The sequence below is a fragment of the Vigna unguiculata genome, chromosome 9, assembly GCF_004118075.2.
Source record: "Vigna unguiculata cultivar IT97K-499-35 chromosome 9, ASM411807v1, whole genome shotgun sequence".
In the NCBI taxonomy this organism is placed as follows: Eukaryota; Viridiplantae; Streptophyta; class Magnoliopsida; order Fabales; family Fabaceae; genus Vigna; species Vigna unguiculata.
This window is the reverse complement of record NC_040287.1, coordinates 42,194,726-42,206,730: the sequence shown is the minus strand read 5'-3', so window position 1 is coordinate 42,206,730 and position 12,005 is coordinate 42,194,726. Positions and strand designations below refer to the sequence as shown.

The following is a 12,005-nucleotide window of genomic DNA, read 5'->3' as shown; positions in this document are numbered from 1 at the left end:
GTGAATTATCTTCTAGAATGTAAAGATAATTTCTTATAATAACATTGGTTAATGCTAAAAGATAAATAGTTATATAACAGTAAAATTATATAACAGTAAAATTTTTAATTTTATTGTTATATGTTAATTTTTTGTAACATAAGTCAAAATATAAGTAAAATATGAACGATTGAGAATTTTTATTTCAAAACTCGAAAGCATGTAAATATCAAGAAAATTAAAGCAGGATAATTCATTTGCAAGGGTCTTATAGCACTTGGAAACTTAATGCGAAGGGGGAATTGTGAAATGTGATAACTTTTAGTGTTTAAGACAGTATTCTGAGACCGGGAAGATCATATTCATGCTCTGAAATCAAATATTTTATCAATCTCGGAACTTTTTTTTTTCAAGCCAATCTTGAAATAGATGCTGTTACTGTGTATATTTAGATATTTAAAATCAAACTATTTCAGACTATCAATTTGATTAATAAAAAACTGGTTAAATTGAAAATGTGACATTTTTCTTTAACGTCTTGGTTTCATTTGCGTAGGTTTAAAAAACTAAATCGAAGATTGAGTAACATTGAACTGCAAAATGATTAAGTTGGTATATGATATCATATTCATATTAAAATCTTTGTTATGATTTTTTATTATTAAATTTTGATAATTTTCTTTTACAAATATAGATATTACTTAAAAAACATTATCTAATTTAATAATTAAAATATCATTTTACCTCGAAGAAAGTAAAATGGGTTTAAGTTTAAAATTGGAAACAAACGGAATCCTTCGTACGCTGATAGCAGGATTAGAAACCACATTGCTCACCTTTTTAAATGTACAAATGAGAATGCAAAGTGAAAAAAGGTATGCGATAAAGCTGAAACCACGACTTTCCGTAAATTAACCACAAGTAGCCATATGCTCAGAATATTAAAATGACATTTGTGGAATATTTTAGAATATATTATAAATCATTTGTACTGAACAATTCCAAAGTGTTTCAGCTGTGGTGCATTCACACGTAAGATGATAGGTTCGCTATGTTGTCCACTAATAACAAGCATAATATCTGAGGAAAAACAAGTAAAATTCACAGTAATGTTTTAATATAAATTACACCATAAAAATATATAAATGCGCATAATTTATGCAATAGCATTTATAAATAACTATATAGATAAATGCATTCTTCTCTATACTAGAAAACAGTTACTTTTATATCTGAAGTTCTAAAATGCTGTCACATATGCAAAATACTAATCAAATATTGAAAAAATAATGTGACTAAAGTGATAATATTCACATACAGCTGAGAACTTCAATTCAATTTCATCCTACACTTTTATTTAATATTATCTTCATTTTATATATTTACTAGATAAGGTTTATCAGTTCCTGTTTGGTTATGATAGAAGAATTCACTTAAGATAAAATAATAAGATTGATTGTTTAATTGTTCGGTAGAATATAAATATATGAGAAATAAAGATAAAATATTTTGAAAATGGTTCCTTATAAATTTATTATATATAAAATAAAATTATCATATTTATTTGTTAACAACAGCTAAATGAATTAACATCATGTTCTTTTAAAAAATTAGGGATTTGATTGTATATTTTATTGATAATAAAAGATAAAATAAAGTAAAATAAACAAATAATGAAAGTTAGAGCATATTTCTAGTCTTTTTCTTCAGTCAATGTTTTCAAATCTTTTTAGACATATGCTTCCTGTTAAGACTTTTTATGGAAACCAAAAAAGCAATCAAGTAAATGAAATATCTTGGTTAATAAGATGATATAGAGAATAATATCATTATTGGTTATTATAGTAAAAGATAAGGCATTAAATAAAAACTAAGGACTCAATTTAAAAACAATTATAACCCTTGCAACTTGTTCAACCCACTTTATTTCACCCTATCCCATTCCCACCAGAATGGGCAAAGAATCAACGTTAGAAAGTTGGAGTTGACATAAAAAAATTAGTCTAAAGAAACTTTGAATAATCACATTTTTATAAAAAGGAAATTTGTACTAACACAACTTTTGTCTTAAAAGGAGTTGCTTCAGATTTTTTAAGCGCGTCAAGTTCATCAGGCTATTGTTGGAGATGAGAAAAATTATTTATTAAAATAGCTAATTATATTTTTGGTAGAAGTTAATAATTAATAAAATTGGTGGGTATGTTGTTCTTTTAATATAATAACAAAAAGTTCAATTGTTTAAATATAAAGGGATATGGATTATTTAGAAATCCATTTCAATGTGAATGAATTGAATCACAACGAACCGCACTCACCAACTTTGTCATTACTAATGAATTACTTATACATAAGTTATTAGAAATGATGTGATACAACACGAGTTCAGAAAGTGCATTAACATTTTTTGGCATTGCCCTGGGATACCCTGAACGATTATGGAATGTTTTGAAAATAAACGAGACTTTCAAACCTATTAGCTAGTTCATGACTTTTTTATCTATAGATTATTTTTTTGGCAATTACTAAAAAAGAGGAAGGGAATATCCATGTTACCGTTTCAGCTTCAATTCTCTTACAATAATACACGCTATCTCCAACAAAGAAAGAAAAATGGTGGAAAAAGAAGAAAAAAAAAAAGGGAGAAAAAAAGGATTGTGGGTTTAATGGTGTGGGACCCCTTGTCGACCCCAAATGTGGCAATACCCTTGTCATTACCAAACTCGGTAAAAAAAAGAAAGAAAGCGTTGCGAAGAAGCATGCCTCATCGCCATCCAAACCTCCACACTTTTTCTTTTCTGTGAGAGAGAAAGCGATGGCATCATCATCGCCATGTGACTATTGGCCCCATCTTTCTCATACACTCTCTTCTTCTCCTTCTCCTTCTCCTTCTTCTTCTTCACCCTCTCACACCCTTCTTCCTCCACCTCCTTCCTCCGTTGAACATGTCTGGAACGACCTCAAACTCCCCTCGCTCTCCAACTCCCCCGTTGACTTCAACCACTCTTCTTCTCATTCCTCTCTCCTCTCTCTCTCTTCCTCGCACAACCACCACTCGCTTCTCTCTGTCTCCAACGCCTCCTTCCATTCCAACCACCAAGATCATCGCCATAGCCGCATCATGAAGAATCGAGAATCCGCGGTTCGCTCCAGAGCCAGAAAACAGGTACTGTCACTCTCCTTCCTTACGAATCTTCTTAATGCTCAAAAATTCAAATCTGTTATTTTCTCTGTTTGTTTCCTGCAGGCTTATCGAAAAGGCTTGGAAGTTGAAATTGCTCGTTTGACGGAAGAGAATTCGAGACTAAGAAAAGAATTGAAAGAGGTTAGATATTTGAACATCGGATCTTAGCCCTTTCAGTAACGTAATGTAATGTCTGCTCATAAATCTTCCCTATTCTATCATCTACTACCTTTTAAGGAAAGCAATAAAGTCATACAAAATTTTTAAACTAAAAATAAAATGAATAATTGGAATCCCTACCTCAATACGCAACACACAGCATCAGCATATAATGAATTCACATTGAAAGTCTACCTTTTAGTTTATCTTGTAGGTTTTGTTTACATTTAGCAGAGGATGGAAAGTAAAAAAAGAAAAACGAACTATGGAATAAGAAGTTCAATTATTCGTATTAAAAGAGAGTGAAAATTTGTGAAATGATTTAATTGACTTGAAAGAATATATATTTTATAAAACGATTTAATTTAATTTATTATTTTATAATAATATTGTTTTTAATATGAATATTAATCCATTATATTAATACTTAATGAGTTACGTAAATTAATTATCTATGCAAACATAATAAAATAGTCATAATATAATTAATTATTTTTATATTTTTATGTTGTAAATATTTTATTATATTTTTAATCATATATTTGTTTTTAAAAATTTCTATAATATTATGTGTGAAGTTTAACTGTTAAAATTCTTTTTGGTTGTTGTATTTTTTTAACCTTTTAGAGGCTGCTTTTTCATATTTTCTTCGGCTTTCCTTTCTTGTTACTTCTTTCTACAGACGGAGACTTATATGTAATCCCGGTATAAGTTTTTTTTTTTTCTTTATTAGTAAGTATGAATTTAAAACGAGTAAGATATTTTTGGTTAAAATCGATGCGAAACGAATGGTCAAAGTAGAAAAGAGGGTTGGGTTAGTTAGATATTAATCCAACCATCTTATTTGTGGTTGAAGTTGGGTGTGTACGGAATTAATTAAAGGCAGTGGCTGATGATTCAGCAGCGATAAGAGAGTTAATGCATTCTAAATTTTTTTTTTTTTGCTACAGTTGCAGTGTTCTTTGTCTTCCTCAGAGAATACCCCTCAAAGAACCAGTGCTCCCTTTAGAACCTCGTCATCTCCATTTTGAGAACAAACCTCTGTCACTCACTCTTCATGTTTTGACGTTGTAAATGGCTTCTAATAAGTTTGTATTTTTGCCTATTTTTGTCTTCAGTTAGTATTATTTTTGCCTATTTTTGTCTTCAGAGTTTTTCTTTTTCTTTTTTATTTTATTTTCCACGTTATCATCGGTACTCATTTTTGTCTTGTAAGCACGATGCTGTTGTTTATACCATGACTAGTCTCTTTCTCTCGAATATCGTAACACGAGTTGTACTCTCTGCGTGATTGCCCTTGAATTCCCGCGCTTTTCTTTCGGGTATTTCCTATCCCTCACTTCCAATCTAAACTATTCATATCAATTTGGAGATTTAAAATAAAAGAAAAATATATTTTTAAATTAATTTTTGATTTTTTTTTTATAATTTGAGATATTATTTTCTATGTATTTTTTATTTTTTATATTTTAAAATTATTTATAAGATGTTACTTCAGATTATAAAAAAAATGTCAAAAATTTTAATGTCCAAAATAAAATTTAAAAACAATGAAACTTTTCATTTAGTTATTTTTTGGGAGGGGAATTTAAACACAAACCGCATAATTAAATTCAATTGGATTTTATGTTAAAACTAATTTGTCAACTACTCGAGTCACTCGTTATAATAAATTGGGCTTTAAATTGAATTTAAGATTTTAAGATGATCACTGAGCTAGATTTATTTATTATATTAGGCTCAATTGGGCTAAAATGACAATCTTTAGTATGTAATCAAATTTTGAATTTAAAATTTGAACTAAACTTATTGTGTATTTGGTGTAAGTACAGTAATAGTATACAATGATAGACTAAAAATATTATATTCAACTCAGACTTTTTCAAAATTTTGAAAAGAAATATAGAATGTGTGAATATATATTATAGAGAAAGTGTTAAGATTTCTTTAAAGTGCACATACAAATTAAAATCCAATCCTAGTAGTTGATCTCTATGAATTTTCTTTATAAGGTATCACTCATAATATTATCATTATGAAATAAGAATACCTTACTAGTTTAATTTATAATGCCAATCTCAATATACAATATTTCTTTTATTGTTTTAAACGTGAGAGGATTATCGTGCTTTGGACATTTCCTCCCTATTTTTAAGTTCCCATATAACGTGTGCAAAAGTTGTTGCTAGACGAATATATTATATTTGAGTACTTCTATGGTTATGAAACACCTCCGAGACCAAAAATAAAAAACAAAGAGAAATGCAATCTATAATAGAATTAAAGATATTTGAAACTAATTTATAATAGCATAGTCATTTGAAAATAATTTTAACAATATTTATTATTTATTAGATTTAATGTATCATAGTTATTAAATTATCTATACACATAAATGAGTGTAAACTTTTTAAAATAATATTATAATTACTAGCAAATATAGACGCGACAGCATATATTTTCGTTTTTTTTTATAAAAATTGAGTTAAGATTAATTAAAAATATATATTTAATTTTTAAAATAGTTATTAAATATAAAATTAAATAAATAAAATATTTATACAAAATAGAAAATTTCAAAATAATTATTAAAAAAATTAAAATAATAATTAAAGATAAATTATTTATAAAATAATAATTAAAGATAAAATTAAAATAACAAAATATGAAAAAAAATTATATCTCTTTATATATTTATTTTTATTTATATATTGTTATAGATTTTATATATCGGTAATAGAAACTTAAATAAACGGTAACTTCAACTTTTAAATTAATTTTATAAAATCGACTGATACTTAAATTTCATAAGTTTATTTTATTCTAAACACAGGCTTTTCGGGATACAACAAACGACTTCAAAAGTAACCATAACCCCAGTGTGGACAACATTAATGCTCTGAAACAAATGAAATTTTGACTTGTAATTTTGAAACCAGACAAAGATGAAACAAATGACATAAGAATGTATTGTGATGATGTTGGCCTCTTTTGAGAAACTGGGAACAGTTTGCACAAATGTAGGGATAGTGTCATTCTACTTGCATTTGCAATTGTCACAAAATAGGTGATTTAATGTTCTTGTCTTCATACCTTTTTCTTCTCTTCACCAATTTCTAAAATGAATGAAACGGCGTGCATACCAAATATTCATGGTCCTTTTATCAATTATTTACTATACACATTTTCATTCACCATTTGTTAACTTGTTTATTTTCTCATTTTTCAATATATTATGCATTCTATTTTATATTTTTATTATCGTTTCTCTATTATTTGTAAAACTTTTATCAAATCTGTGAAATAATCTAAAGAGTCCAATGTCAATTTGCCTTTTGAAATTTCAGAAATTGTACAACTTCGCATTTTTTTTTCTAGTTTGTGAGAAACATCAAAAGTATAGTTGTAGTGACAAATTTGTAGAAAAAGTTTTTCAACCCATTTCACTACATCTTGTTATTGTGATACTCATTTAAACTTAAACCTTCATTCTTTGATTACGTTTTACGTTAAGATTGGTTTTTTCATTCACATATATAATAAAATGTTGCGTTTTTGCATTTTGACTCAAACTTCTTTTTTTTTTATTCAAATGTTGAGTATTTAGGTATAAGATGTTGGTCACATAAAATGTGAAGATTTGAGGGTCAAGGATTTCAAATTGATCACAAATTTTAAGGTATGTTTTTCTTTATTTCTATTGAATTTTTTATCCATTTTTTTGTACTTTATAGTTTTATTTGAGATATTTAAAATACTTAAAAAAATTTAAAAATTTTGGTGATGTATTCTTGAATTATATATTAATTTTACATGGTTTCAATGAAAAAAATATTGACACAATTTTTTTTTCTTTAAAACCCCACAAATTAACGTCAATTAACATTTATTACGAATGTAATTAATTTTAATTTAACGTTTTTCATTATGATACGAGACATTCGATAAATATCAAAAGCTTAAAATAACATAAGTTAATAACTCTTTTATGTTAGTGATATGATTTTTTTTTTAACTTTGTTCTTAAAAGTAATAATGGTATATATAATATTTTCACCATTTTATTTCTATTTTTCCTACCAAACAAATGATATAGCATAGGTATAAGCCAAATAATGTTTTATCGGTTTTCTTCTACTTATCACCATCACCCACTTAAATGAAAGATGTCATTTATTAGGGGCAAAGCTAATATTTTTTGGTTAGGTGATTGTTTTTAAATGGGGTATCTAACATTCACTCTATTTTTAACGCTCTACTTCACTACCTTTCTTAATGCTAACATGTCAATTATCTTTACTGTCCTAACTCAAATATCTCCATCACATCACATTAATTGCTAACCCTATGTTTGGGTCCTGTAATATTTAGTTGATGGGATGTATTTGAAAGAAAAATGCAAAATATAAATGTAAAACAAAAAAAAGGAAAAAATATTTGACGTTACAATATTTATAATATAATTAATTATATTAAAATTATAATTAATCATATTAAACATAAAATAATTTTAACATAATTAATTATATTAAAATCGTAATAAATTATGCTAAAATCATATAATAGACAAATAAATTAATTTAGTTTTTATAAATGAATGTTTCTACATTATTAAATATTAGAATAAAAACATTATAGTAAATAGAATAAAATAGTTTCATATTTTATAATAATATATTTTTATTTTATGCATTTATGACTAATATTTTCTTTAAGATTAGAGCCTTCCAAAAAAATAAAAAAGCATGGGGTTTAAAGAAAAGATATTAGTGACACTAATCCATTGTAATTAAATGCAAATTAACACAACTAAACAAGATTCTACCGATTTCAGTGTTGTTGTTATTACTATCCTATTTACCTAACCGCTCTTATCTTGTTGTATAAGAAAGAGGCCTCAATAGTTCATGTGGTACTGTATATAAATAGTTATAAAACTGTATACGGTACTTCAATACACCAAAATACGTACACAACTCACAACTCTAGATCGACGAGCCAATACAGAGTTTATAAAAACATTTTTCTGTCATAGAAAGTACCTACATTATCGACAGAAACAGAACATCTTAGATACGTGTCAATAAATGTTTCCTGCATTTAGTCACATGTTCATGTTTACAACAATAATAATAATAATAATAACAATAATAAAAAAAAATCAACAAGCAAGACGAATCAGAATATAATAAACATACGGATAAATCATAATACAAAATATATTACTAAAACTACACAATTATAGTATCAATAGTTAGTAAACGGGTCCCAAATTTATAACAAGTTTATTTTACCAATATATATAGCATTTTACATTCAACAGTTTTCATGATACTATTGGTATTATTCAAACTGATCATGTTAAACCTAACTTCAAGTAAGAAGTAATAAGGTACAATTTAAATAGTTCAACTTATTTTTGTCCATTAAAAGTAAAGAGTTAATATAATTATTCAAAAATAAAAAGCATTTAACCTCTCACTCACTCCATAATATAAAAATATTTCTATTTATATGAATAAGTAAATTTTAAATTTAACTTAATTTTTTAAAATTAACTTAAAAATAATATTTACATTTACTTATATATTTTAAATTAATTTTATTTTTAATTGATATATACTTAACTCATCTCTTACGGTATGATATATATACTTCGAACATAAAATTTAACATTAATTAATGATTTTATAGTGGTCCGGTGACAAAAGAAAATAATATGACAATAAATATAAATCTTACAGTAATAAACTTTAAATATGATTCTGACCGTATTAATAAATGTCTATTTAAATGTTAAAAAAGTCCCTTAATACGAAAAGCTATCTAGTAGCAAGAACACTAAGTCACTGAATCAATCACCATAGTTGTGATGGCATCACCATCGGCGTGTAATTGTTGCAGAAGGAACCATGCTTCAAACTCACCATCCCCACCTCCTACACCAACTTCATCTCTTCCTCAAATCCTTTCTTCTTCTTCTTCTTCTTCTACTCGCAGCATCACCCTTCACCAGTTTTTGCCCCTTCACCCATCGCTTTTCAAAACTGAACAAATCTTGAAAACCAAAACATGCACTTCTCACTCTGCAAACTCCGAAGAACGGTTCAAGCGCCTCATCAAGAGTCGAGACTGTGCTGCTCGCTCAAGAGCCAAACAACAGGAATTAAACTATTCTCTGTTTCTCATCTTTCGCATCTTTCTATCTTTTGTTGTTTATTTCGTTAACACCCATAAACGCTGTTTCCTCAGGCTTATCAAAACCAGTTGGAAACTAAACTTGCCCTTTTAATGGAAGAAAATTCCACTCTCAGAACACAGGTAGACGAGGTCAGTTATTTCAATCTCTTTCTCTCTGTAAATAATTTTTTTTCTTTGTCAAGAATTAATTTCTTGACTTGGTCCATATAATTCTCAACCTTCCAAGTTTTGATCTTTACCTACCTCAGGTAAGATTTGTACTTTTTTTTTTCTCTTTTGAAAAATATGACACGCATTGTGTAATTATAAACTATTATCGCAAGAATACAACTAGAACCGGTTAAAATCTTGTCGTTTACCATTTTGGTCAGCTCTTGGTTGTTTGTGTGTCGTATTGATTGTTATCAGTCAGTTAAAAAAAATGGTTATAAATTTTTAAATAAAAAATATTGTATGATACTTTGATAGTTATATTAACTATGTTTGGTTAGTTTTTAATTATGGATGTTAACATTAATATTGTGATACATGTTTTAATTTGATTTGTAATTTTAGATCTTGCAAATAGTGACATCTATTAGTAAAGTTAAGTTTTTCCGATTATATAAAATCATTAATAATATATATATATATATATATATTATGTATACTTTAATATATTAAATTAAAAGAATGACAAGTTAATTATAATTTAATTGAGATCATTCAATTTTTAATAACGGACTTTCACCAAAATATAACGCAATATAAATAATGGGTTAGAATTTTCATCAAATATAGTAAAGATGATTGAATTTTCATAAAAAAAACATATTTGTTCATTGTTGGAAAAATGATTCTATTAAGAAAAGAAAAATTTAAGCGAAAGTGTCGTTGAATTTTTGTAAACTTTCTGTGTACTCTTGTCTTTTCAAACTTCTAGTTTTCATCATTGTCTCCTGTTTTCTATCTTTTCTGTTTTCATCTCCTCGGCACATACACACATGATTAGAGGGAAGAAATTTGAAACAATTTCTGCGGCTTTTAATTGCAGAGTTGAAAATTTGTGAGTTTTTTTTTGACGTTTTGGTTTGTTCTGGTACAGTTGAAAATCCGATTGAAACGTGGTGCTGCACCTCCGAAAAAGCGCAGTCTCAACAGAACCTCAACATCTCCATTTTGAGAAGCATCGCTGCAATTTGCTTGCAAAGTGGTCCAAACATTTTCTAAACTCTTCTGCTCCGACAGCGACATTTCCTTTATTGGACCCTTTCTCCGTACTACTGCGGATAAAAAAATATATTTCTGAACGACCCCCACCATTTCTTTTATTTACCCCCTTACCCCCTTACCACATTTTTCTTTTTTTAGGTTAGAACTCTGTTTCTGAAAACCCAATTCTCAGTTTCTATTACTTCCCCTTTTTTGTCCGAAAAGGATGGCCCAATGCCACTGGCCCACTGGCCCACTGGCCCACCATTGCTGTTTGATGTTTCCTACCTTTCTCTTTTTCTTACGTAAAAGGACAATCAAATCCTCCACTTTTGTCTTCTTCTGCATTTTATGATGTTATTGTTCATGGAGAAATTACATTTATCTCGGTGATTCCACAGGTAAAGAAAGAAAATGAGGTAAAAATAAGTGAAAAAAAATATTGTTTTTGTTAGAAATAAACTAATGGAAAGGCCAATAATTTTATTTGCTTTTAATAACTTTATTTATTACTATATTATATAAAAAAATGATCTGATTATGTTCACGTTTTTTATACGGAAGAGGGTGTCTTCACATGTTCTTAGATTTGGGATAAGAAACAGAATCCCATTTCCTAGGATTTTGCAGAATTAAATATCCAAGGGACATGATCATGTGGGACTTGGATCTCAAATAATTAGAACACGTGACTATGAGCTAGAACACGTGACTATGAGTTACAATGTCAGGGTTAAGGTTGAGCCTGTCAGCCAAGAAAACAAAAGGATCTTTCCCTTAAAAAAAAAAAACATGATCGTGCTGGGTACGATTCGACTCTTGTAAATGAAAAAATATAAATTTTTATTAAAAGTTGATTATCCAAAAAAATATATATATTTAGTTTTTCTAAAAAATATATATATATTTTTTAATTTTTAATTCTTCAAAATAAAAATTTATGCATGAACATTATAAATACGATTAAATTGTTAATTTTTAAAAATAACAAGATTAAAGTTATCTCAGAAATATTTTATAATTAAACGACAAAATAAAACCGATTTAAACCATCAATAGATAACCGTTAAAGTCATTTAAACCAAATGAGTAATCTGATATCATAATTGACAACTCTGTCAAGACAACAAAAGACTGCGTAATTAGTGTCGGTACAAAATTTCGCTTATCAAATTAACAGTTCGTTTATGATGTTACATTTTAGGTAAATAAAGTATTTTGAATATCTAAAAGCTAAAATAGCTTAGTTCAGAAACAAAATTACACAAACGAAATAATGGATGACATAATAACA

General features: G+C 27.5%; 2 protein-coding genes across 2 annotated transcripts; both read left to right on the top strand.

Annotated features, from left to right (window-relative positions):
• Positions 1 to 2,733: 2,733 nt before the first annotated feature.
• LOC114196131 (protein FD-like) lies at positions 2,734 to 4,579 on the top strand. The gene is made up of 3 exons (XM_028086666.1): positions 2,734 to 3,142; positions 3,224 to 3,301; positions 4,270 to 4,579. Exons 1-3 carry the CDS (start codon positions 2,792 to 2,794, stop codon positions 4,348 to 4,350), a joined length of 510 nt encoding a protein of 169 aa, XP_027942467.1. The 5' UTR covers positions 2,734 to 2,791; the 3' UTR covers positions 4,351 to 4,579.
• Positions 4,580 to 9,063: 4,484 nt separating this feature from the next.
• On the top strand, positions 9,064 to 11,162 carry LOC114196132 (protein FD-like). The gene is made up of 3 exons (XM_028086667.1): positions 9,064 to 9,482; positions 9,572 to 9,649; positions 10,605 to 11,162. The coding sequence occupies exons 1-3, from the start codon at positions 9,192 to 9,194 to the stop codon at positions 10,680 to 10,682; spliced, it is 447 nt and encodes a 148-aa protein (XP_027942468.1). The 5' UTR covers positions 9,064 to 9,191; the 3' UTR covers positions 10,683 to 11,162.
• Positions 11,163 to 12,005: the final 843 nt, after the last annotated feature.

Excerpts from the sequence above, each read along its gene's own strand:
- LOC114196132 (XM_028086667.1), top strand. The coding sequence starts at position 9,192 with ATGGCATCACCATCGGCGTGTAATTGTTGCAGAAGGAACCATGCTTCA. Across the intron at positions 9,483-9,571 it reads GCTCAAGAGCCAAACAACAG|GCTTATCAAAACCAGTTGGA; the intron begins GAATTAAACTAT and ends CTGTTTCCTCAG. Across the intron at positions 9,650-10,604 it reads TCAGAACACAGGTAGACGAG|TTGAAAATCCGATTGAAACG; the intron begins GTCAGTTATTTC and ends GTTCTGGTACAG.
- LOC114196131 (XM_028086666.1), top strand. The coding sequence starts at position 2,792 with ATGGCATCATCATCGCCATGTGACTATTGGCCCCATCTTTCTCATACA. Across the intron at positions 3,143-3,223 it reads GCTCCAGAGCCAGAAAACAG|GCTTATCGAAAAGGCTTGGA; the intron begins GTACTGTCACTC and ends TGTTTCCTGCAG. Across the intron at positions 3,302-4,269 it reads TAAGAAAAGAATTGAAAGAG|TTGCAGTGTTCTTTGTCTTC; the intron begins GTTAGATATTTG and ends TTTTTGCTACAG.